A 27,301-nucleotide genomic window follows, 5' to 3' on the forward strand; every position below is an offset into this window, starting at 1 on the left:
AAATTCCCACATGCTATCTTTTTCTTTTAATGTAGGCACAGGAAATTTTTTTTTAAATGCTCCCAGGTTTCAACCTAATTCATGTTTAATGTGGAATATAAATGTAATAAATAAGTAAATAGTCTGAATGTTGAGCACCTGATTCTCATAACATATCTGTTTTTTAGTGGCCCATTACCAATCTCTGCATGAATTTTAGGGTGTCTCTTTAAACAGCTTCTCCAAATGACACACTGATTACAATTGATAAGCAAATTACTATCTGCCTATGAAAAGTTATTCCGTTATTATACTTCCTCTGCGTACTTCCTTATGCTGCACAAGTCGGTATGTTTGAAAAGATAATTGAAGTAAAAATACTACCAGCATTAAAGAACAACGTGGATGCAGTACCTCATAGGTTTGTTTGCTTTGTTTTGAGTGCACAGCGATGACGACTGCACAAGGAAGGGGAAACAGAGACTACCCTATCTTCAACTCCCTCTCTTCTTCCCATCCATCTCTCCTCCAGCCCAGGATGTACTCCCCACACATACCTCGCATCACTCTAGTGGTCTAGCGTATTGCTTCGGGGCAGGAAAGGTCCCCATGCTTTCCTGCCCGCTGCTGCTGGTCCTCTCGTTACCGCTGCTTGTTTAAAATGGCTGCTGAGAGTTCAAACAGCAGCCTTGCAAGACTGCTGCTTGAAATTTCTGCAGGCTTCTTAAATAAGCGGCGGTGAAAGAATCGGCAGCAGTGGGCAGGAAAGCATGGGGATATTTCCTGCCCCGAAGCAAGCCACTAGACCACCAGGGTGATGCGAGGTATGTGTGGGGAGGTCATCCAGGACTGGAGGAGAGGAGGGAGGGAGTTGAAGATGGGGTAGTCTCTGTTTCCCCTTCTGTTCTGCAGGACCCGGGTCCATTCCTGCGGGATCCCTGTGGACCTTGGTCCATCCTCACGGGATCCCTGTCATCCTGGAAGGGATCCCTACAGCATTCCTGCAGTATCAGTGGGAATCCTGCTATCCTTGTTTCCCGTGCAGCTCTCTACAAAAGACTATGGACTTTTCGTCCAGGAACTGGTCCAAACCTTTCTTTAAACCCAGCTACACTAACCACTTAACAGAGGAATAGATGGGTCACACTAGGCTCTGGTAGACTTAAGACCTGTGACACAGAAGCATTCACCCTCCTAACCTTTGCCCCTGTTTAATTCTTTTGCTGCGTTGCATCATTATGCTGAAAAAAGAAGAACTAAGGTGGAACCAGAGGCAATGAAGGTAGCATAAACCAAGAAACATCCCCTAAACATTGACAGATTGGTGAAAAGTAGAAACTTCTAATTACTAGGAGACTCCATTATCGGAGGCATTAACTTAGGAACACAGTTCAAGGGTTCCAACCTAGTGAAATGCCTTCTAGGATCCTCAGCTACCAAATGTACCATCCAATAACTGAACATGATCTGAGGAGAGAGTAAGGTTTCAAATACTGATGTTGTAATTCAGCTGGGGACAAATGACCTAGCCAACAATAGCAATTTACAGCACAGAGAGTGTTCCAGAAGCTTGGGGAGGGACTGAAATCTTGGGTTGGACTATGAATTTTTCCGAAGTAATTCCTACATGGGGAAAGGGAGAGGAAAGACTGTGCAAAACAGTGGAATTCAATAAGTGGCTTGAGTCTTAGTGTAAAGAACTACTACTACTACTATTAAACATTTCTATAGCGCTACTAGACTTACGCAGCGCTGTACAAATTAACATGAAAAGACAGTCCCTGCTCAACAAAGCTTACAATCTAAATTGGACAGACGACAGACAGCTAGGGGTGGGGGAAATTGCAGTGGTAGGGGTGAGAAGTGAGGGTGTTGAGTAAGAGAGTCATGGTTAGGAGTCGAAAGCAGTAGCAAAGAGGTGGGCTTTAAGCCTAGACTTGAAGACAGCCAGAGACTGAGCCTGACGTACTGGCTCAGGGAGTCTATTCCATGCATAGGGGGCAGCGAGGATAGAAGGAACGGAGCCAGGAGTTAGCAGTGGGGGAGAAGGGGGATGATACAGGAGACATTTACCCAGCGAACAGAGTTCACGGGGAGGAGTGTAGGGAGAGATGAGAGTGGAAAGGTACTGAGGAGCTGCGGAGTGGATGCACTTGTAGGTCAAAAGGAGAAGTTTGAACCGTATGCAGAAGCAGATAGGGAGCCAGTGAAGCAACTTGAGAAGAGGGCTAACGTGAGTATAGCGACTCTGGCGGAATATAAGACACGCAGCAGAGTTTTGGACAGATTGAAGAGGAGATAGATGGTTGAGCGAGAGACCAGCGAGAAGCAAATTGCAGTAGTCTAGGCGAGAGGTGATAAGGGTGTGGGTAAGGTTTTGGTAGTGTCCTCGGAGAGGAAAGGGGCGAATTTTGTTAATATTATAGAGAAAGAAACGACAGGTTTTGGCAATCTGCTGAATATGAGCAGAATATGAGAAGAAGGTTTTAGATACATAGGAGCATAGGGTAATCTATATATATAAAACTCACCCTCAACGTTCTATTGGCTGCTGACGTCACTGAAGCCAAGGTTCGTATGTTCGAAGCTCTGAAGCCTCGAAAATCACAGTCTCTTGGCCCCGCCCTCGCGTCAAACGTTATGACGTTGAGGGCGGAGCAATTCTCCCACATTGACGACAGGTGGGGGGAGGGGGCACAGGAAAGCCTTGCTAGCGCCCATTTCATTGGCTCCAGAAACGGGCCTTTTTTTTACTAGTATGTAATAATACTGTAATGATGGGCTATATCTTTCTGTGATGGGAAAAAGGATCCTTGGAGACAAATTCAGAGGGTATGTTTCTAGACATTTAAACTAGAGAGTGGGGGTGACAAAAGGAAACAAGTGAATTCAGAAAGTCACCTGCAGAATAAACATGAGGCTGTGTCAGGGACTTTTTATTCCACTATAAATATACACTTTAAAAACAAATAAATTAGTTAAATAATATCAATAATTATTAATCTAGTTAAACTAACTCAAAAACAAGTACAAACATATGTTAATTAACAACATAATCATAAAAATATTTAGTATGTTAAAACACATTCAAATATTAATCTTCAAAAAACATTCAAAACATATTATACATGTCTCTTAAAAAAACAACTTAAAGGGACATGTACCTATCAGGATCCTAAAGGCACACCTGATAGCAGCTGAAAAAAAACACAACACAGGAAATTGAAATTGCCTAAAAAAATCCAAACCCCCCCCACACATAAGCTCTAAAATCCAAGGGCCCTGTTTACTAAGTAGCACTTAGCACGTGCTAAAAATGCTTGGGCCCCAAGTTTTTTGTGTGTGGAATGATGCTCTGGGAGATGAAACATGGCCATGTCGGGCAACTGATTTTTAATAAAGATTGTATTTCTATTTTCACTCTGGTCTGCATTGTAATAGAGACATTAGCACATGTGAACTAAATATTACTAATAGAGGGAGAGACACCCAGATTCATAGGAATATACTACATATAATAGAGGGTTCTCTTTTACAACTTGCGCAAGCACAGAGGATTTTAGGAGGAAAAGCCTCAAGAAGCTCCTAGTATTTTCCAACAATTGTACCGGAGCAGGACTTCATCATCGGCAAAAACCTCCTTAGTTGGTAAGAACATCCTATAAATCTTTGTCACACAATCTGACTTTGGCTGTCTCTACTGATGATGAAATCCTGCTCCTGTACAATTGTTGGAAAATACTAGGAGCGTCTCAAAGCTTGTCTTCCTAAAATCCTCTGTGCTTGCGTAAGTTGTAGAAAGAGAACTCTCTATTATATGTAGGACATTAGCACATGGCCATAAATACAAAAGAATAAAATTAGAAAATCAGCCATTTTATACTGCTGCAGTACAAATGAACTTTAGGGCACACTAAAGCCATTTTACTGCAGCTTTTGAACTGATACCTAGAGTGAAATCGCTAAAGAAATCTACTGTACCAGCATTAAATTTTCAAAAGGGTGACTATGACAAAATGAGGAAAATGGTTAAAAAGAAGCTAAAGGGTCAGCCGCAAAGGTTAGGACTTTAAATCAGGTGTGCACATTGTTTAAAAACACCATTGTGGAAGCCCAGACCAGATGTATTCCACATATTAACAAAGGTGGAAAAAAGAGCAAACAGCTAGCGTGGTTAAAAGGTGACATGAAAGAAGCTATTAGAGTCAAAAGAGCATCCCCTGTGGTGTGTGAGAGCGGTTGGGTGTGATACTGAGGGGTGAGTGGGGGTGTGGTATTCCGGGGTGTGTGATTTTTGCCTCGCCTCACCCCACGCGTGGAACAAACTCCCCGAGCCCATACGCCAGGCCCCCTCCCTGCCCATCTTCAAATCTCTGCTTAAAGCCCACCTCTTCAATGTCGCCTTCGGCACCTAACCTCTACACCTCTGCCCAGGAAACCTAGACTGCCCAACTTGACATTTCGTTCCTTAGATTGTAAGCTCCTTTGAGCAGGGACTGTCCTTCTTTGTTTATTTTGTACAGCGCTGCGTAACCCTAGTAGCGCTCTAGAAATGTTAAGTAGTAGTAGTAGTTTTGCTGAGGGATGTGTGAGTGGGGTGTTTTGCTGAAGGGTGACTGACATTGAGGTTAATACTCCCATTAAATCAGAAATGTGGAGACTGGATTCCTACCTAGCACTAACTTTTCTTTTCCAATCAATTTGTTTAAGGTTGATTTTTTTTTTGAATCAGTTGTTTCTTTCAATCTAGGAAGTGCCTGCTGTTTGGCTTTCACTGTTTTGCTGTCAAACACAGCCATCTTTTTAAGGGCATATTGAAAATTCAGTTTCCTGCCTATTTCAAAGGTTTTGAATTCATTCTCTCTCTGACCCCAATACTTTTCTCCCTACCCTGTTCCCACCAGTCTCTGAACCTCCCTTATTCTGAAATTGTTAGGGAACAGGGTATTAAAGAATGAGAGAGGGACAACTGCACAGCTGCTGTCTGTGTTTCTTCCCCACCAAGTCTCTGAGCCCTTACCCTGTCTCAAGTAGTTTGTCCCTTAGCAACAGCAAGAAAGAACTTTCCAATCTGAATGAACAAATGTACACCATGTCTGATATATATATATATATATATATATATATCTATATATATATATACTATATATATATATATATATATATATATATATATATATGAGAGGGAGAGAGCTTTATCGCAGGATTAGTGCATGTCCTTACCACCTACAAATAGGTGTTGGTAAGTGCTTATGCTCTAATGGGAAAAATTAGCACATGGTCATTATTGCAGAAATGTAAAAATTGACCATTTCTGCCAGCACTAAAGTGCACAAGAAAGGCCCTTGCTGGGGCTAACGCAGGCTGTTTTTTTGGTGCTGCTGATTGCTTGAGATCCCCCGGTTTGGGTTTCATACTTGGCTTTTTACCTCCCATCTCTAGGAGAGGCCAAGGGAAAGAAATCCACACACACAACACTGATATGTTAAAATAAAAAATATATATAGAGAGTTTGTTGAATTCTGCTCTTGACAGGATGAAACTGTAAAATTATATAGCAAGGGTCTTTGTGGAGATAATCTGTCCCACTCATTCAGTGGATTCACACAGAATGGTTTCAAATTATGCTGGTCCTCAGTTTTATTGGCAAAAAGTATTAAGTCATGGGTTACAGGTTGACAGGTTTACATCATAAATCACAGGATACAAACTATATAAAATCATTGACTAGGTTCTATTCTGCATACATTATGTTATATTCTGCTTACCATCTGCAAGTTAAAGAGGGTTCAGGATGAAGTTCAACATCCATGAACCATTCCGGTAAAGGATCTAATTATAATACGAAAGAAGAACTGCAGCTAGCATACATTATTTCATACTGCACCTGTGTGCTCAGACATCCAGGCTATGGGCATACATGGCTTTCAGTTCCCTGTTCTTTTTCAGACATGTTTATGTCTAGTGGTAATTTCCAGTATCTGGTAGAACATTACTTACTAAGCAGGCCTGAAGCTGTCAGTTCAACATTTCAACAGATAGGGCAGACAAGCATTTATTTGTTTTCATCTTATTTTCCATACTAACATTATTTTCATAGATATTGTTATTATCATCAGCCTCCCCCTCTCTCTTTCTCCCTCCCCCCCCCCCCCCCCCCCGTGATCCCATATGGGATCACCAATTCATGCTGAGAGGATCAATCTGGGAAGGAGTGTGTGATCCTTCCATCATGTTCTGTTGCACTAGTAGTTTAACATTAGGTTTAAACAGCCAGTCCTGATTCATTTGCCATATGGAACAAAAACACTGTTTGCAACAACTAATAATTGGGGCTACAATTAGTCCAGAGATGGCTACTACCCTTCAATGGATTTATTTAATATTTGGCTAGTAAAGAATAAAACCGTTCTTTCCCTCGAGAAGTCTTCCGGAGCCTCATACAATCCATCGTACTATGCCACCTGGATTACTATAACGGAGTGTATGCTGGATGTAAACGGCAACTGCTTAAGAAGCTGCAGACTGCCCAAAACACAGCGGCAAGATTGGTTTGTGGTAAGTCCACGTTCGAGTCTGCCACACCCCTTCGAAAGAAGTTACATTGGCTCCCTGTCACAGAACAACATCACCTTTAAACTCTGCTCTCTAGTCCACCAAATCCTTTACCGGTGATGTACCTGGCTATATGATAGATCTCATCTCCCTACCCGCTCCGGAATGCGTCCCGGCTCTCCCGCTCGTATCTTACCCTTCACTATCCGAACTGCAATGGAGTCAAGTACAAGACTGCGTACGCTACCTTCTTCTCTTTCATTGGGACTCAGTTTTGGAACTCTGGCCAAAGTCCATCAAAAACCACTACAGATCATCTAACTTTCCAGAAATCACTGAAGACCATGTTATTCAGAAGAGCCTACCCTGCGGGCTGTCCCAGTGACTCCACTGCTGGAACCACACTGACCTAAAGACATTTGGACTCTTCCCTCACAATTTGCCCTCTATCTCCATCCATTCCTATTCTTCCCCTTATCTCTTGTAGGTTTGCTGTATTAGTTTCATTTTACTACATTGGCGCCTGCCTCTGTGGTGCATTGTAGCCACATTGAGCCTGACATTGTTGGGAAACTGTGGGGTACAAATGAGATAATAAATAAAATAAGGTCTCTAACCAATTGTCCTCCATCAATGGAGTAATGAATGCCTAAGGTTAAAGTCTGTGGGATTTTAATTTTTGCTCTGTTAGGTTAAAACACAACGTTCCTTCAAAGTCCTTACAACCATGGTTAGCTGTAAGAAGCAAGTAATCATTACCAGGTGATTTTTGGATAACAGCCTGTAACTCTTCACTTTTAAGACCTGCTGTCCACATGCTTTCCTGAAAAGGCTTCAACCAGTGCAGACTGGGTTATTCTGAATTTCATCTGGTTGTACTCACTAGTAGAGGTGTTAGTTAGAGTCTGGATGACCATGCTAGAATCTCTTAAGCTCTCATGTTCAGCATTCCATTTCCTAATCCAAAAGTTTCCACCTCTGGACGAGGAAAGTGGTTGAGCTCCAGTCGTGAGGCAGCATCTATTGCAGTAGCCTGAGCTCCCATTTCTTAACAGTAGGTGGTATCTTCATTCTGTTCACCTGCACTTGTGGCAGATCTCGCTTCAGCTGGGCAGTAAAGTAAACAGGGAAAGAGTCTCTTGAAGTGAGCACAAAATATGGAACAAACATAAGATTCAAGACAGGATGAATATACATTTTATTTAATTTTTTTAACTACATTCAGGCTCGCATTTTTTTGATTGACTAAGGAAGAAGAGAACGCCTTTGCCTTAACCCTCGTCCCTGAAAGAAAGTAATTGAAACCCGCAGAGTCGGGCGGTTTCAGGGGAAGGCATGTGATGAATATTTTCAGCGAGGCAAGATAAGTGCACAGCTTTTCACCAAGTATATTATATTTTAAAGTTTAAGTGATTTCAATAGCACTGTGGTGTTGGGATGCAATTAAAAAAAGAGCAAGTGTTGCTCCCCAAAAAAATCTTTTAGAGTAATCCGATGAAAGAAAGTGCTATACCACTCTATAGCAGCACTATTGTCTGCATGAATAGTGGGAAATATCTGAGGGTTCTCTGTACAAAAAAAATTATGTATGAAATTATACTGTGTGAGCTGTTGACAAGTACTTTACATTAGATGGTGGGTTTTAGTCCTGGTTTGTGTACAAACTATTGATTTACCAGAGACACTGATATTGTGGAATCGTGTCTAAAACAGTGGCACTGGAAACCGTCACTTATCAAAATTTAAGTTAGACTGACATCCATACTAATATGTTTCAAACAATAACACAGCAAATTTCCACCAAATGAAAATGTCTTAAACATAATGTTGTCTTGCATAGACTGTGGACAACAGTCCTTAATTCCCAAATCTTTCCTGGAAGGAAAAAGACCTCATAGAGCTCCTAGATCATAGAAATCTATTGGAGCTAAGCAGATGACAACAATCTTCCGTTCATCATCGCCAGAAAAAAACTTCCACTGGTTAAATATTCATTCAATTTTTATGTGCTTTTTCCACACAGGTTTTTTACATGCTTATTCAGGATTTTCTAAATTTGTTTATGATGCTAGTCTGCATCTCAAGTGTTCACCAAAACTAAAAAGCAAAGCAGGACTACATTTAGGGACTAAAGTGAAATTGGTAGTGCTCTGTAAACACTTATCTTTCTCTATCAGCACTGACTGTTAATGGCACTAGGAGATCCTGTGCTGGGCCGCGTCTTCCTTTGCCCCCTCACCCAAGCCGACGATGGCCAGGGTTTCGCACTACTGCTTCAGGGTCCTTGGTGGCAGGGCTGCTTTTGGAACAGTCACAGATCCGCTTTTCCGTGCCTCACTTATTTCAACATTCTTGCTGGAAGAGAGGTATTTAGACAGTGTAGAAAATATGTTAGCATTGATTCTTACTCGTTTGCTTAAAATTCTAAACCAGAGGTTTTCAACCCAGTCCTCTGGGCACACCTAGCCGGTGTAGAAAGCTGCTTGTATGCTGTGATCATACCAGCAAACAGTGAAAGGTTTGACGGTGTGGGACACTGGAGTGTTGATTGTATCAACACTTTATGATATGATGCAATAACTACGGACTACAAGAGACATAGCTTTTGAATCGCAGTAGAAAACATTTTTGAGATGGAATGATACTTTCATTTAAAGGATTACATCGTTGGTAAATAACGGCATAAATATTGCTGAAGGATTTCAAAGCAGTAAAGGTGTAAAGCCTTAGATATTATACAACCATGATTAATTGTGGAAGTTATGAAGATATAACCGTCTGAAGATTCAAGGGAAGATCATTCATCATTGCTAAAGAGACTATGATACCATCTGGTTATAATATGAATAAAATGTTATTTCATGTTTATGCTATGGTCTTGTAGTTAGAATGAATAAGTGTAGGATCACGTGATGCACGCTAGAAGGTGGCAGTCGTCGTGCAGAGCTTCCTCCCCGCCTGAGATATAACAGCGATAAAACGCATCGGCGAACTTAGAGATTTACCCGAAATACAAGGGAAATATCGAGCTATGCATTGGTGCTGATAAAACGGGAGCAAGAAAAGGCGGATGGCAGCGAAATCGGGGAAGAAGGAGGGGACGAGAAGTCGGATCGCTGAATCCAAGATGGCGGACGCAAGGAGCGGGAGTCCTCCGACGGTGAGCTCCGCGTGGGCTGCAGAGGTAGCAGCAGAGGTGTCTTTAGTGCTGGAGGCTTCTGTAGATTTATGTTTAAATATTTTTATTGAAAGTGCAACTGTACAATGCTACATCAACAGGGTATTCATAATATTCATAACATCTCGTATTGTACACGTAATAATAACAGAGCTCAATATCCAATAATCTGTTTCCAACATTTTCCTCCCCAATTCCCTAATACCCCCCCCCCTCCCGTCATCCTCTGTCCTTCTCCCATTCATTCTCCTATTATGCTTGACCCTTCACTACCGTTATCTCTCATTTCCACCTAAACTATCCCCCCCTCCTCTGTATCCCCTGGAGCCTGGGCTCTTATGGCCCCAAGGGCCCCGTAGGGTAGGGTCCTATAGTGTGTCTTTAACGGTAGAAGGGAGAAGTAAATGGACAAGAACGTTCCAAGCCTTTTATAAAATTAAAAATTAGTACCAAATCCCACCCCACCCCATCCCCCCACCTCTCTTCTCTTCGGCTCTGTGTTCTCCAAGTGGGAGTATTCTCATCCTCTACAATCCCCTCTGGATCCTCCACCCCCCTTCCGTTCCCTATTCCACATGCTCTAAATGATGTTCATGAGAACGTGTTCAGTACCAGACTACGGGCTCTGTGAGACAAGGACTGGATATAATTATTCCAAACTGACAAAAATTGTTGTTTCCGCTTAAACGTCACTCGAGCATATTGTAACTCAAGCAGCATTAGACTATGCAGTCTATTCCTCCAATGCCAATATGAGGGTGTCTGATCGCTGGTCCATGCTCCCAATATCACTCTCTTACCCAGCATTGCTGCCCTCCTAATTAACAATTTATAATTTTTATTATTTACCCCAAAATCCTCATACTGGTCTAACAACCATCCTCTAGGTGATACCTAACTGGCCCAACCCCCAGGCTGTCCATGTCAATGAACAAGTTTCTTCCAAAAAGCTTGAATCCGGTCGCATTTTCCAAAAAGCATGTATAAAGGAATTAATTTCTGTCTTACATTTCTTGCAAATCGGCGAATCAATGCCTCCCGCTTTAAAAAGACGTTCCTGAGTAAAATAAGCTCGGTGCAAAACACGAAAATTGCATTCTCTGAGTTCCGCACTCACCGACCCTGATGGGATCCTCCCTACCAGTTGAGTCCGTCTATTGTTGCGACCGGTATATCCAAATCCGTACTCCATTTTCCGCTGCAAATTCCCCCTCTCTGGTGGTCGTTGAATGGCCTCTAATGCCTTTTAAGATTGGACACCGAAACACCTCTATCTTGAATAGTTCAAAAAAATTTGTTAGTCCTCTGTCTCAAAGAAAATCGTTCATCTGCCAATTCCAAACTAGTAATATAATGACAGACCTGTCTATACGCAAATAGATCGCTTCTTTCCACCTTCCCAGAAATCACCAGCGATTCCCACGTCATTATTAATCCTTCCGTATCTAAAGATCACCTACATACTGAAGTCCCCTAGAGGCCCACCGTCGAAAACTAATATTATCGCTCCCCGGTGTAAACTCTCGCATTACCCACCAGGGTACATATTGGATTGATGTATTTTCCCTCCCAACAGGGGTACCATATAATTCCATGTCAGCCTCATCGACTTCAAAAGTAAGCTGGAGCGCATCTCCTCGGGAAGTCTGGTTGGGAGGACACTGGACTAAGTGAAAAAAAATTCCACTTACCATATGTGGCCTGTTCCAGCATCCTAGGTGTATACAAGTGACTATCCAGTACCCAGTCCCCAAATGACGTAACAAACTTGCCCAGTTTGTAGCTTTGCAAGTCCGGCATTCCAAGTCCCCCCTGGACGCCATGACCCGATCAGTATTTGAAGAGTGTTCTTGGCTTCTTACCCTGCCAGCAAAATTTGATACCAGTTTGTGTAGTGGCACCAATTTCCTTTTTTCTGAGTTTAAGTGGTAAGACCTGAAGCATATACAACCACTTAGGAAATAAGATCATGTGGAACAACTGGAGGCGCCCATGAACCGAGATGGGTAACATCAACCAATGCGACAAGGACTGATCTGTCTGCTCCATTAAATGCGCGACGTTCAAGTCGTGTATGAGAAACGATTTATATGGGAGTTTTATGCCCAGATATTTAAAAATAGCGCGTTGCCCATTTCAAAGGAAGGGTCCCTCCCACTGTCTCTTCACTAAACTACTTGTTGGCAAGGCCAAAGATTTATCCAAATTTAACTTAAACCCGAGAAATCTCCAAATTCAGCGAAGCTTTCCATCAGTGCAGGCAGAGATTTCCTGGGATCAGTCAGATGTACTAACAAATCGTCGGCAAAGGCCGATATCTTAATTCCTGCCTTCCCATTATTACTCCTGCAATCTCTGGGTGCGACACTATCTCTCTGATCAACGGGTCTATACTCAAGACAAACAGCAGTGGCGATAACGGGCAACCTTGTCTGGTCCCCCGTTGTATATCTATAAATTCTGAAACGATCCCATTGACCCATATCGCTGCCCGTGGTGTTTGATACAGTGCCCGTACTGCCCGTACCCAATTGCCCTCAAAGCCATATATCTCTAAAGTCGTGAATAAAAATTCCCATCGTACTCTATCGAACGCCTTCTCCGCGTCAAAACTGATCAACAGAGAAGGCGTCCCATATCTTTCCACCATTCCATAGAGGACAAAATTTTCCTCATATTTTTTACTATTGTCCTCCCCCTCACAAACCCAACCTGACTCTCTTCTATCAGTGATGGCAGTATCACCGCAAGTCTGTTAGCCAAGATCTTAGCAAATATTTTGGCTTCCACATTGATCAGCGAGATGGGTCTATACGAGGATCTCGCTCCGGATCCCGGCCTGGTTTCAGCAGAACCACCATCCTGACCTCCTTCAAAGAGTTTGATATATCACCAGTCTCCATAAATGTATTAAATAAATCTGTCATGGGTGGTTACAATCTGGTGGTTTAAACACTTTGTAAAACTCATACCGAAAACCGTCTGGGCCCGTTGCTTTAAATAGAGCTCCCTGTCGTATCGCTAGTAGCACCTCATCTTCCGTGATCCGTGATTCAGTGCAGTCCGCTGTGAGTTCCGCAAGGTTGGTAGGTCTTTCCCCTCCAAATAGGCCCTACTGTCCAAGTCTTCTGTGTTCGGACAGGTATATAACTCTTGGTAATATTGCTGAAAAGTTGCAGCTATTTCTGTATCTGTTCTTGCGAAACCCTCCTCCTGGCCTTAAAACTTGTAGTACCTTCTGTTTTCCAGTTTTTCGCCTTACCATTCCAGCTAATAGTTTCCCTTGTTTGTTACCATGGAGGTATAACTGGAATTTATAATACTGCATTGATTTAACTGCCCTAGCGTGCAGCAGAGTAGTAAGGTAGTCTGTACGGCCAAAAGATGCGATTTATTCTGTGTCCGTGGGCCTAGATGCCCATTGCCTCCTGGCCTCTCCCACCTGATTGCTGAGCCGAATAATATCTTTATCTCTCATCTTCTTTTATAGCTCGTATAAGCCAGTATTACCCCCCGCAGTACCGCCTTAGCAGTTTTCCCAGTATAGTATCGGGTCCTCCGGTGAGCGGCATTATGTGTCTGATAATCTACCCATTGCTATCGTTAAGTATTCCCGGAATTCATTATCCTGCAACAGATAACATGGGAATTGCCAGTGGAACTGTTTGACTCTGCCCGGAACTTGTCCCTCATGGTCCACCAGACATAAGCATGATCCGATATCCCATATGGACCGATACCCGCGTCCTGGACCCAGAGAATAGGGTCCTAGATAGAAGCCAATAATCAATTCTAGATTGCGAGGAGTGGGCTCTAGAAAATATGCGTATAATCTCTATCACTTGGGTACAGCAGTCTCCACACGTCCAACCAGGATCTAGGGCCGTACAAAGTAATGGAATCCCTTCCTTCGGAGACCCTCTTTCCGCCCTTTGACCTCTTGAGGAGTCCAAACTAGGGTCATTCACTGTTTCAGATCCCCGCCCATAATTATTGGAATACCCTCATGCTTGGCAAGAATATGGACCATCGACCTGAAAAATTTATGATTAGGAACATTGGGGGCATAGATGTTCACCAGCAAAAATGTTTGTTTGTTGATCCTGACTTTTGCAATCACATATCTACCATCCCTGTCCCGCCAGCAAACCCCGCGTCTGGACATCAAGCGTCCTCCTGAACAATATCATCACCCCAGCTTTACGAGTCTGTGTCGAGGCTTCCAGCAGAGAACCCACCCACCATTTTTTGAATTTAGCGTGTTCCATTGAGGACAGGTGGGTCTCTTGTAAGAATACTACATCTGCTTTCTGCCTATTCAAAAGCTGTAAAACTTTTTGACGCTTAATTGGAGACGTAATCCCCCCCACATTCCATGACACAAATTTCAGCGTCTTCATCGCTTCTCCCTTTGAAAGCCCTTTAATCATTGGATCAATCTTCTTTTCAAAGGGAGGTCAGCCCAGCCTCTAACCCCCCTCGTTCCTCCTGAAATTTAAGAGGGTCCAGCATGTTAGCCGCTTCTCCCTCTCCCTCTTGAGATTTCCTAGATTTCCTCCTCCCCTGGTCCCCACAGAGCCGATCCTCCTTCCCCCTACCCTGTCCCTCCCGTCCCCGATCCTTGTCCTATTTTTATTCCCCCCCCATTCCCCCCTACATTACTAAACAACCTCCTGTGAGGTTTTCCCGCCCACATATCTGTGTCAGGCGGAGCCTATTAGGTCACTTTAAAGAGATGCTCCCTCCCTCCCTCCAGAACAGCTTATCCACCTATAACCCTCTTCTTGTCATATTCCAGCCAAACTTCTATTTCTAGATTATATATCTATCCCCTTGAATACCGCACATTTCTCTCTTCCCCCCCCCCCCCCCCCCCCCCCCCCCTCCCCACTCATATATTTCAATATATCATCACATACATGAATATGCAATCGGCATTTATACAGGAGGCAAAACTAAAAGAATAAAAAGAATTCAACAGCCTTGCTATCCACAAGTTTAGTAGATTAGGAATCCAAAATTTACAATTTAAAGATTACAACATATTTTTAAGTTTAGAGAGGTTATCAAAAAGATTAACTCCTGCATTTAATTTTTGGTGTATACATCTTTCCCACCACACTGCAGACCAGCAGAGTACTGCTTGTCCCCCCTAATCAGTGATAACTATTCCCATGTCCTTTTAACATAAACAATTCAGTAACTAACAACGAAATTGAACTTGTACTTCAAATTAACAGTGTTATCCCCTCTCTCCAACCCATTTCAATGTCCCTCCCCCCCTCTCACACCTCCGTAACTCCAGCATTTTATCCTTTCTAACAGCTTTGCATTTGAATAACAGGAGAAGAAAGAGAAAGGAAAAGAGAAAAACAAAACAAACAAACAACAGCAAAAACCTTTTTAAGTAGCTGAGGATCTTTAACGTTTATTCATCTTATTCCTCATCTCCTGGCCATATAATATCCTCTTTGGAGTCGCTGGGTGTCTTTTATAATGCCAAAACAAGGGTTTATGAGTTTGTTTTTGGTTACTTATCTCAGCATGAGGTGATTTGCGTCTGTAGTCCCAAATCCCGGGGTCGCTCTCCTCCACTTTCACAATCCTTTAAAGTTCTAGTCTCCTTGGGCTTTCTGAATCCCCTCTCACGTTTTATTGCCGCTGGTCACAAACCCTTGTAGCTCCATTGCAAAGCCTCTTGTTGATTTTCATTGTATTTCCTTACCCGCACCTGTACTTCTCATCCAGTCTGTCTCAAGCATACATAATCCTGTGAATTGTCCTGTCAAGTCGGCTCCTCCATTCCGTGTGACCTGACTCTTCTATCCTACGTTCATTCAGCAGCCACCCGTTGCACTGCATCTGGTATGTTGAAAAACGCTCGCGCTGCTTCAGGGGTATCGAAGAAGGTCGCTTTGCCATCTGAGAAACTTTCAGGCGTGCCGGGTATAGCAATGCGAATTGCACGTGGCGCTGATGCAATGTGGAACATATTGGTGAGTACGCTTTCCTCAGCTGTGAAACTCTTGTCGAGAAATCCTGAAAACATAATACCGGCTTGTTGTCATATCTTAACTGGCCTTTCGCCCTAATTTCTTTGAGGATTTCCAGTTTATGAACATAGTTCAATAACTTGAATATAACAATCCTCGGTTTGGCGTCTCCCTGTCGCTTTGGCCCCAATCGGTGCGCTCGTTCGATTCGAAGTGGGCCCGCTTTCGATTGCAATTTTAGCGTACCGGTGAGCCATTCCTCCAAAAAGGACCTCAGATCCAAATCTGTGATGGTTTCAGGCAAGCCCACCAATCGAAGATTGGCCCTTCTAGATCGGTTTTCTAAATCATCCAATTTAGTTTCCAGCGCGGTGACTCTCAATTGTAGTTTTTCTTGGCCTGTCTGTGTTTCCTCCACTCGATCCTCTAGATCCGAGATTCTTTGACACGATGCCGCAAACTCGCCTGTGAGTGATTCTATTTTTCCATCCATCGTGTCAAGCTTATCCGCCATTCGTTGAAATTTCTGTTCTAGAGATTGATTTATGGCCTGCGTGACTTCCGTTACGATTTCGGACACCCATGCAGAGCAAATGGAGTTCGGACCTCCTTCTTCAGCTGCCGCCATTTTGTGGATTTCAGCCGCTTTCGGCTTCTCACTTTGTTTTCGCAGCGTTTTTGAGGCCATTAATGTCCGAGTCCTACACCCTCTGCGATGTGATATCTCCACTTTAATTTCCACTATCGGTATTTCTCTGGTATTAAGTTGTTTAGCTAGCGGGAGCTGTTCTTTCGGTTGGGGCCCGGGAGCTCTCCTCGTCCACGTCTGCTATTCAGCGTGGCATCACGTGACCGCTTCTGTAGATTTAAAATTACAAAGAATCACAGAACAACTACAGGGAATAGATGATAAGTTGGGCGGAATCCAGAGTTTGCCCAGTATAAACAGCGATTGTCAGATGTGGAAGACTATGTGCAAAGACAGGAACAATCAGATAAAACCCTGAAAGAAAAAGTGGAACGCTTAGAGGCTAAACTGGAGGATCTTGAGAACAGGGCGCGGAGGAGCAATATCAGAATGATAGGTCTTCCAGAAAAGATCAAAGAAGCAGACCTGAGATCTGTATTGGAGTCCTGGCTTCCTACAGCACTTAACTTAACATTGGTAACAGGCCCGCTGCGAGTGGAGCGAGCCCACAGGTTGGGTCCTCTGAGGAAAGAAGATCAGAGGCCCAGAGTGGTAATATTTAAAGTGCTCAATTTTGCACATAAGCAGGAGATATTTCGTGCGCTCCGGAAAGTAGAGCAGCTGAAATACGAGAACTGTGTGGTGCGTTGTTTCCAGGATTACTCCATGGCGGTGTCTCAGCAGAGGAAGGCGTATCGAGAGGTGTGCCAACTTTTGTTCACGAAAAAGATTCAATTCGCTTTACTATATCCTGCCCGCCTGAAGATTTGGTATAGAGGGTCCCAGCAGTTCTTCAACACGGTGGAGGAGGCGTGGAAGTTTGCGCAACAGGCTGTGCGAGCTGAGGGACCAGCATAAGCGACCCGGTTGGGTAGACAAGAACTTTTGAAATTTAACGTGACTGTAGGAGTTGGCTGCCTAACGTGTATTTGGAGCTCGGTGTTCCTGAGAACACGCTTGAAGAAACCTTGTTATACCATATGCTTTAATGCGATGTTATTTGTGCTGTTCTTTGGGATCTTCAGGATGGGGTTTGGATAAATGATTGGTTTTTGTTTATATGAATACCTGAGTTATATTTGACTGAGAAGATAATGGGGATATGAGAAATATAATTGCTAATGAAGCGTGCATAGGTGGGGGGGGCTCGCGTGATTGGGCTTCTTTTTAGGAACCATGAAGGGTTCTACAGGGGATAGACAAAGGGGGGGGGGGGGGGGGGGGGGTTGGGGAGATATCCGGGGAAAGCAGGGACAAAGAGTATTTGGGATGGATGGTCGAGGGGGGAGGCTTAAGGGCTGGGAGGTCTTCCCCCTTGTTATTTGGCAAGGCTAGCATGGTAATTCAAATATATGATTACTGGAATTATGAGTTCACTTAAAATAGTTTCGTGGAATGTGGGGGGGGTTTCCTCCCCTATTAAACGAACTAAAGTTCTGCAGGAGTTACAGAGACAGAGGGCTGATGTGGCCTTGCTTCAGGAGACACATCTCTCCTGGAGAACATGCTAAATTTAAGAAAGGATGGGTGGGGTCCTTGGTGGAGGCCCCGGCGGTGGGTCGGAAAGCAGGGGCTGATTCTCTTTCGAAAAAGCATCCCGCTTCGGATTGGCTCCGTTTGGGCTGACCCGGAAGGTAGGTGGGTTCTGACTAGGGTGGAAATTAATGGCCGCCCTTTGGTTCTCTGCAATGTCTATGCCCCCAATGTGTTTAATAAAAACATTTTTCAGGATCTGATTAAGAGGCTGTCTTCACATGCGGAAGGGGAACTAATTGTGGGGGGAGACTTCAACTTAGTATGTGACCCTCTCATGGATCGCTCCGCCACGACTTGCCAGAGTCCGGGGGGGAGTCGCAAAGCGTTGTCCTCCTTGTGTAAAGCCCTGGCATTAGTAGACGTCTGGATGACGTTACATTCGTCTGAAAGGGATTACACCCCTCTCTCCAGGGCACATGGTTCTCAGTCCCGCTAGATTATTTGTTTGTCTCACACTCCTTGTTTTCTCAGGTGCAAAAGGCGGAGATTGGCCCTTACGCAATCTCTGACCATGCTTTGATATGGTTAACAATGACGGGTCAGTTGAAGGACCGGGCGATTGGATGTGGAGATACCCCCTAGAGTTGGTAAGAGACTCGAGATTTCATAAACATTTATTGGATAGATGGGAGGATTATGTTTACCATATGGAATTCATGCAAACCACCGTCTTTGTTCTGGGAAACAGCAAAGGCTGTGTTGCGAGGAGATATTATCTCTTACTCAACACAAAAAAAGAGATGAGGGATAAGGAAATTGTTAGAACTAGGAAGCTTGGTCCAAAGGTTACGAAGAACATATGATACTCACCTACGGCTTCACATAGAGGGGCTTTATTGGAGGCGCAGAAAAGGAATTAAATGAGTTACTACATCAAAGAGGGCCGGCAAAGACTCAGCTCTATTATAAATATCGCCTGTTCAATATGTAACAAGGCAGGAAGCATGTTAGCTAGAATGGTTCGCAGGAAGGAGGGATCAATCGGGTTTCACAGTTAAAAGCTGGGGATGGGAAGATGGTACGAGAGGCTAGAGACATTGCGGACGCCTTTTGAAATTCTATGAGGCGTTGTATGCCTCGGATCGGATGTAGTGTTAGATAGCACTCTATATCTGGAAAACTTGGTCTTACCTAGTCTCTCTGACCGGCAGAGAGAAGATTGAATGCGCCATTTACAGAGGGAGGTTGATGTTGGCTTTACAACAGAGTGCTTCTCATAAGGCTCCTGGACCTGACGGCTATAGAGTAGAATTCTATAAGCAGTTTTACGATCAGGTTCAGGGGCCTTTATTGACTTTGTTTAACTCAATGGTGTCTACGCAAGCGCTACCTACTACGTTCGAGAAGCTCAAATTGTTGTGATACCTAAAGAGGGGAAGAACGTGGAGGACCCAGAATCTTATAGACCCATTTCTTTATCAACGTAGGCGCGAAACTATATGCCAAAATCTTAGCCAATCGATTAGCCTTAGTTTTACCGCCCCTGGTTGAGGAGTCCAGGTGGGTTTTGTGAGGGTGAGGACGGCAGTGAAAAATGTTCGATCTTTGTTGACCCTCCCTAGAAGTTGTAGCCAAAAGACGCCTTCCGACGCTTTTAGTTAGTTTGATGCGGAAAAGGCGTTTGACCGGGTCAGCTGGTCATATTATTTGCGGTTTTGCATGCTTATGGTTTTGAGGGCTTTTTTCTAGAGGCTTGTCAAGGTCTGTACGTCGGTGTGCCGAATGCTTATGTATGGGTAAATGGAGAGCGTTCGAGATCTTTCCAGTTCATAGAGGGACGAGGCAGGGTGTCCCTTGTCTCCCCTTTTGTTTATTTTATCCTTGGATCCTCTTCTCCCGGGAAATGATACAACACCCGGAGATTAGAGGGTGTACAGGTAGGAGACTCCGAGTTCTTGCTTGCTTTCTGCTTCGCAGACGATTTGCTAGTACATCTCACAGAACCACACTCTTCTTTGCCGGCACTTTTAGGAACTTTTTACGGAGTTGGAGATTTGCGGGGTTCCGTCTCTTAATTACAGTAAATCATTAGCATTGCCCTCGGTGAAAGCCTACAGAGACGTGGGGAGAGGGATTTCCTCTTAGATGGGCGACGGGATCTTTCAAATATCTCGGCCTACATATTTCAATGAAAGTCTCGGATTGTATAGTCTGAATGTTTCTAGACGTTGAGAAACACAACGGAGAGGCTGCGCGCTTGGCAGTCTTTGCCGCTGTCTCTCGGTGGGCGATTCGTTATTCAGAATGGTGGAGTTCCCTAGGTGGCTATATCTATTACATATGTTACCTCGTTATTTGAAGACACGAGATTTGAATCTGCTGACCAAGGTGATCAGATGCTTCTGTTGGGGAGGGTAGAAAGGCAAAATTGCCACTACATATGTTGCGGGGGACTTGGGGGGAGGGAGGCCTGGGGCTCCCGGATTTGAGAAGATATAATGGGCCTGCCTCCTGCGTCATCTTGGAGATTGGTTTTTGGCGCGAGATGACTACACCTGGAGGAAGTTGGAAAGCCAATATTATGCCACCGTGTCATTTCATTTTCTTTTGCAGGCTCCCAGTAAGTCACTTCCTCTGATCTGCTTTCTAGTATATTAGTGCTCCCTTTACGGACGCTTGGAGAGATATGATGCGGATGTTTGGCTTGGGTAGGTGTGTCTCAGATTTGCTCCTATTCAGGGCAACTTGCTGTTTCGACCGGGTCTGGAGAATGCAGGTTTTCGGATCTGGGCGAGGCACGGGATAAATCGGTTTGGAGCATGTATTGAACAGACAAGGTCATATGCTGAACCTAGGGGCGCTGGGGCTGGGGTACGATATGGAGGGTGCTTTTGCGTATGCCCAGTTAAACACTATGTGGACTCATTGGAGGTGGAGGCTTTGGGCGCTGGACATTGTCGTTTATTGAGGCAATTTTTTCATTCGGTACAAAGTGAACGTCTTTCTATTTCTGGGCTACACAAAGTATTGGGGAAATTTTTGGTGCCCAAAGATCGGGAGAACATTCGTCAGAGATGGGCAGGAGATCTGGAAAGGCCACACATATCTTTAGACTTCAATATTCTGACGGCTAGGGTACGGAGTTTAACGGGGAATGCAGGGCTTAGAGAGTGCCAATACCGCATCCTTCACAGGGCCTATCTAACGAAAGCTCAGATATTCAAGATGGGGGAATCTCTACGCCCTTATGTGGGAAGTGTGGGAGGGCTCCGGGATCTTTTTTTCATTGTTTATGGAGCTGCTATAAGGTGAGACATTTTGGGATTCCATTGCTCAATATCTGGCGGATCTTTTGGACTTGAGAATCATGTGCTCTCCGATGGGAATTTTGTTAGATAAATATGAAGCTTTCTTTTGCAAGGGGGTTCAGCCCGTCAGTTGGTTCGGAAGGCCTTCTTGATTGGTAAGAGGCTAATAATGAGCCGGTGGGTGGAGGAGACCTCTCCGGACTTCTGGCACTGGCGCAACAAGTTACATGAATTTGTGTTGTTTGAGAGGAGGGGGGTGGGAAGGTCCACTGGGAGGTTGAGGCGATTTTTGGAAGTTTGGGGGCCATACATTCATAGTCTGTCTCCTAAAGGGCGAAGTTTAATGGTGAACTCGCTTTAGATATATATTGAATTAGACTATCCTTGGTGGGAATAAGTTAGCAGTCTGGATATCTCTAAATAAGGAGTGGGGGGTAGAGGGGAGGGGAGGGAGGGATTTGAATCTTGAATATATTACTCAAAATGTTGATAGGAGGGGAGGGAGGGTTATGCCAATGTATCGATGATAATTGTGGTTTGTATAATCACATCAATGAGAACTGCTGATAAAGTGGGGCTGGGGGGGGGGGGAGGATAGAAATGTTGAAAACATGATGACTAAAAGCAGTGGGGTATCCTTTGTTATGTTGCAATTGTGTGATGCAAGTTATACTGCCCATCAATGTGCTAAGATGGAATTGTATCTTCTAATCTAATATAATAAAACGCACCGTGAACGTTCTGAAGACAACGTTCTGTGAAGCCGGAAGCCTAAGTTCTCAGGACAACGTTCTGTGAAGCCGGAAGCTTGAAGCCGGAAGTCTGAAGCCTTGAAGCCTTGAAGCCTGAAGCCTGAAGCCTTGAAGCCATCTGACGTCACTCCCAGGCTGAGGCTGAAGGGTTCGGGGATTCGTGGTGTGAAGCCTTCAAGCCAGCCAGCCGTCTCTGCCCCGCCCTCGCGCCTAAACAAACAAATACGGAAGCGAAGCGTCAGGGAAGGAGGCGGCGCTCCCGACGTCTAGCCTTCCCTTCGCTGTGTTCCGCCTTCAAAACAAGGCGGAACACAGCGAAGGGAAAGCTAGACGTCGGGAGCGCCGCCTCCTTCCCTGACGCTTCGCTGCACGAACCGCCACGGAAGTAAAGTTAAAAGAATTAAAAAAAAAAATGGGATGCATGGATGCGAGGCATGGATGCGAAGGGGTGACGAGGCATGGATGCGAGGGGGGGGCATGGATGCGAAGGGGTGGGGGGGCATGGATGCGAGGGGGGGGTATGGATGCGAGGCATGGATGCGAAGGGGGGGGCATGGATGCGAAGGGGGGGGGGAAAGAAGAGGCGGGCCAGGCTGGGACATGGGAGAGAGCGTAGCATGGATGCGAGGGGGGGGGGGGTCATGGAGGGCGAGAGGGGACTTGCTGGAAAAGGATGAATGGAGGCGGCAGGGGACAGAGGAGCATGGATTACAGAGCAGGCCTCAGGCAGAGAGGGGAAATGCTGGATAGGGAAAAATGAGGGGCCAGGTGACAGATGAGCATGGATTGGAAGGGCAGGACTCAGGGAGAGGGGAATTGCTGGATAGGGATGAATGGAGGGGACAGATGGGCATGGATGGATATGGATTACAGAGCAGGCCTCAGGCAGAGAGGGGAAATGCTGGATAGGGAAAAATGGAGGGGCCAGGTGACAGAGGAGCATGGATGGGCATGGATTGGAAGGGCAGGACTCAGGGAGAGGGGAATTGCTGGATAGGGATGAATGGAGGGGACAGATGGGCATGGATGGATATGGATTGCAGGGCAGGCCTCAGGCAGAGAGGGGAAATGCTGGATAGGAAAAATGGAGGGGCCAGGTGACAGAGGAGCATGGATTGGGCATGGATTGGAAGGGCAGGACTCAGGGAGAGGGGAATTGCTGCATAGGGATGAATGGAGGGACAGATGGGCATGGATGGATATGGATTGCAGGGCAGGCCTCAAGCAGAGAGGGGACATGCTGGATAGGGATGAATGGAGGGGGCAGGTGACAGACAAACATGGATGGCCATGGATTGGGAGAGCAGGCCTCAGGCAGAGAGGGGAAATGCTGGATAGGGAAAAATGGAGGGGCAGGGGACAGATGGCCATGGATTGGGAGGGCACGGCTCACACTCTCTCTCTCATATACAATGTCTTTCTCACTCTCACACACTCTGTCTCACACTGTATCACATTCACTCTCTATGTGCCACACAGTCACTCACACACTCGCTTGGTCTCATACACTCACTCAAACAGAGAATCTGTGTCTCACACACACTCTCTCTCTCCCACACACACACACTCTCACTCACACTGTGTCTCACATACACACTTGCACACAAACACACTCACACCCAGACTCACGCTCTCTCTCACACAATCACACTTTCACTCTGACTCTCAAACAGACACTCTCACATACACTCTCCCAAACATACACACTCCGAGGAAACCTTGCTAGCGCCCGTTTTCATTTGTGTCAGAAACGGGCCTTTTTTACTAGTTCATCAATAAAAATCGTTGAAACATAGAATGAATAAGTGTAGTGTGGTATTGTGGATAGGTATGGTATGAATGAGTGTAGAATGTCAATACAGTAGAGGGAAATAAGAGTTAATATTGCTCATGATGAAAATTGATAAAATGTGTTAAAAGCATATGAAAAAATTAAAAAAAAACATATTTTTGATTATAATGCTGAAATAGTGGTTACTTAAAGGTGTATTTAGTAAATATTTGGTAACCTCTAAAATCTAATTGATCTCTAGTAGTATATTACATTGAATTCATAAAGATATTCTGAAAACCCCAACTGGCTAGGTGTTCCCCAAGGACTGGGTTGAAAACCTCTGTTCTAACTTTTAAGCAGGGCTGCCATCTTCACTATGGCATTTTTATTGTTTTCTTTCCTGTCCCTGACCTAGACAAAGTCCCTACCAACAAACCCTTTCTGTATTATGTTACTGACGATTGTCTGTTCCTGCATACTCTTTCTAGTGTGTCTGAAATATCGCAGTTTGACTGGGCTGGCAGCCTAATTCTGGATACCCAGTTTACTTAATCCCTGAAACTACAGCCTTAAATTCCTACTAAGAGGAAGAAGCAGACAGAAATGCTAAATAGTAGTAGTAGTAGTAGTAGTAGTACTTAGACGAGAATCCTCTAGTATTCCCTTTAAAGAGCTCAATTTAGAATGATCAATTAGAGTCACAGATTTTCTCTACAGTGCGTTTTAAAATCTATACTAGTTGATGGAAGTTCCTCTTTTTGCAGTACTGACAGCAGTGGCTGAAGTTTTTATTTATTTATTTTTTAGCAACATAGTAAGCTGTTGAATTTTATCTTCTAATTTTCTAATGTTAGTGCACTTTGACATTATCATCTCTCCTTCCAGATTTATGTGGTTTCCTGTCACTTAATCTGTCGGTCCTGGCTTTCCAATCCCCTGCAGACTACAACTGGGTTGCCAGTTAAAAACAGCTTCTCCACTGAAAAAGATCTCTGCAGGAGGAACTGCCATCTTTCTCCCCAGTCATATGATATAATCAAAGGATGGGAACGAGAGCCCTGCCATGACTCTAACCCTTATTGGTCCCAGCCATATATAGATATAGATAGATAGCAAGGGCCTTTGCTAAGAGAGTCCAGTTCACTCAATCAGTGGACTCACATAGAACTGTCTCAAATCCTTCCAGTCGTCTTCTCTGTTTTACTGGCAAAAACTATTAAGTCATGGATTACAGGTCAACAGGTTTACATCATAAATCACAGGATACAAACCATTCTAGAATTATTGCAATACCATCTATGCAGGACTATCAAAAATCGGAATGTAAAAGACTGTAGCCCACATTCTTCTTAAAGCGCATTTACTCTCCTTAAACCTCCCTTAGAGATCCTATGTACTTGGCTCAATATATGCCTCCTTGTTTACCTTTCCATGTTCAATTCACATATTCTTAAAACCTTACTATTACAATTTATAATATTCTCCTTACAATACTTTGTAATTCTATTTACTATGTAAGCTGCATTGAACCTGCTATGTGTGGGAAAGCGTGGGGTACAAATGTAATAATAATGTGAAATCAGTTAGTGGTTCCCAAACCTGATACTGGAGGCACCCCAGCCAGTCAGGTTTTTGGGATATCCACAATGAATATTCATGAGAGAAATCTGCATCCAGTGGAGACAGAGCATGCAAATATCTCATGAATATTCATTGTGAATATCTCAAAGCCTGCCTGGCTGGGGTGCCTCCAGGTTTGGGAACCACTGGACTACGTTATATTCTGCTTACATAATGCTTGCCATCAGCAAGTTAGAGGGTTCAGGACAAAGCATAACAGCCATGAACTATTCTGGTAAAGAATCTAATTATAATAAAAAGAACTCATTTGCAACTACCATACATATTTCATACTGCACCTGTGTGCTCAGATGTGCAGTCTAAGGGATCACTTTCAGTTCCCTGTCTTCTTTCAGACATGTCTACTTAGCGATAATTTCTAGCATCTGGTAAGAATATTAGTTACTAAGCAGACCTGGTGCTGTCAATTCAGTACTTCAACAGATAGGGCAGACAAGCATTTATTCATTTTCTTATTTTCTGTACTAACATTTAATTTCTGATATTCCCCTTCAGATGGGAGGAGGTACCATTATTTTTATAGATACTGTTATTATCACTGCTTAGTAAAAGGACCCCTATGTTTACAAGAAAAGAAGGCTTAGTAAATCAGCTCTTATTGCATTATTGCACAGTGCTGGCAGAAGTCTGTAGCTATTCCAATCTCCCCTTGCCAAGAGCACATAGGGGCTGATGCAGAGAGCCACCACGAGCATCAGTGCACAGTAGAATTGAAGCTATGCTGCCCCTTTGTATGGTCCGAGGTGGTATAGGCGGGGTTACTTCACCTTCTGCATCTGGACAGAAAAGCTAGTAAGCTCCCTGGGCATCTCATACCCCTAATCCTGCCCCCCAGAGATGATCCCCGGTCACCTACTCCTAATCCTCAATCCCTGGTAGTGTAGCAGCTCCCCCTCCCTCCACCTACCCAAACCCCCTTGCCATGACCAAAAAAAAAAAAATTGCTGATATCTAGTGGTATTCCCTCAGACCCCATCCCCCAAAGATATCTTGAAGAGGCAGGAGCGATGCCATGTTGGAAATTGGTGGCACCTGACCTTCCTGGTGTATCCTGGAGTACATTTCTCCTGCCTTGTCAAGGTATACTTTTGGGGGGAGGGGGAGAGCAATCTGATAGGGTCCCAGGGAGTGGTTGGGTGACCACTTCACAGAGATTTTTTTTCTTTTCTGGGCAGGGGAGGGGGATTCAAGTCAGATGGAGGGAGGGACTTCTAGACTACTAGAGTGTTGAGGCAAATGCAGACTGCCAGAGACTTTCCTTTCTAAATGTCTTTGTCAGTGTGTGATCCAGTCACCACTCACATACTGAAAGGAAGTGGGACATTTGGGCAATGAGCTGCAGATTACCGCATGTTTTTTTAGCACGGCAGTAATCTGCTTGCTCATTGTTTACTGCATGGCTGAGGTATATTTTTGAGCTAATTTTGTGGTAGAAGCCTCATACGAAACCGTCGATATGTGGCTCTCTGCATTGGCTCCATTGTCTGTAATGTAATCCTTGAAAATTAGGGTATAGTCATCCCTACCTGCTTTAACTATTATAGCTAACATGAAATACAGTTTATTTAAAGAAATCACAATTGTATTTTGTCAGGAAGGGAAACTGGCTATGGAAGCAGAAGAGACGATGGAATACATTCAAGAGTTTCCAGATCATTATAAAGTAATGTTGGACCGACTGAATGAACAACGCCAGCAAGATCAGTTTACTGACATCACCCTTATTGTAGATGGTATGTAATTTATAGTTGTATGCTGATGTTTGAACATTCATATTGTAATGTGTCCCTTGGCTGTAAGGCTGGTAGAAGTCTGGATGGAGTCTTGTCTTGTCTTTGAAGATGAGGCTGCTGCAAAGCAAGCCTCAAAACACAAATCAAACCACAAAAAAACCTACTGCAATCCCAGTCTTTAACTCCAGGCCGGGATTTCAGTCTTGCTTCTCAAAAAGAAAAAA

General features: G+C 44.2%; 1 protein-coding gene across 1 annotated transcript in view; it reads left to right on the forward strand.

The window, feature by feature from the left end:
• The window catches only part of ZNF131 (zinc finger protein 131), a 206,725-nt gene that overhangs the window by 15,611 nt on the left and 163,813 nt on the right, over window positions 1-27,301 (forward strand). The window contains exon 2 of the mRNA XM_030193094.1: window positions 26,939-27,077. Within this exon, the coding sequence (XP_030048954.1) occupies window positions 26,954-27,077 (124 nt within the window). The 5' untranslated portion in view covers window positions 26,939-26,953. The remainder of the gene's footprint in view (window positions 1-26,938; window positions 27,078-27,301) is intronic.

Source organism: Microcaecilia unicolor, chromosome 2 (assembly GCF_901765095.1).
Source record: "Microcaecilia unicolor chromosome 2, aMicUni1.1, whole genome shotgun sequence".
In the NCBI taxonomy this organism is placed as follows: Eukaryota; Metazoa; Chordata; class Amphibia; order Gymnophiona; family Siphonopidae; genus Microcaecilia; species Microcaecilia unicolor.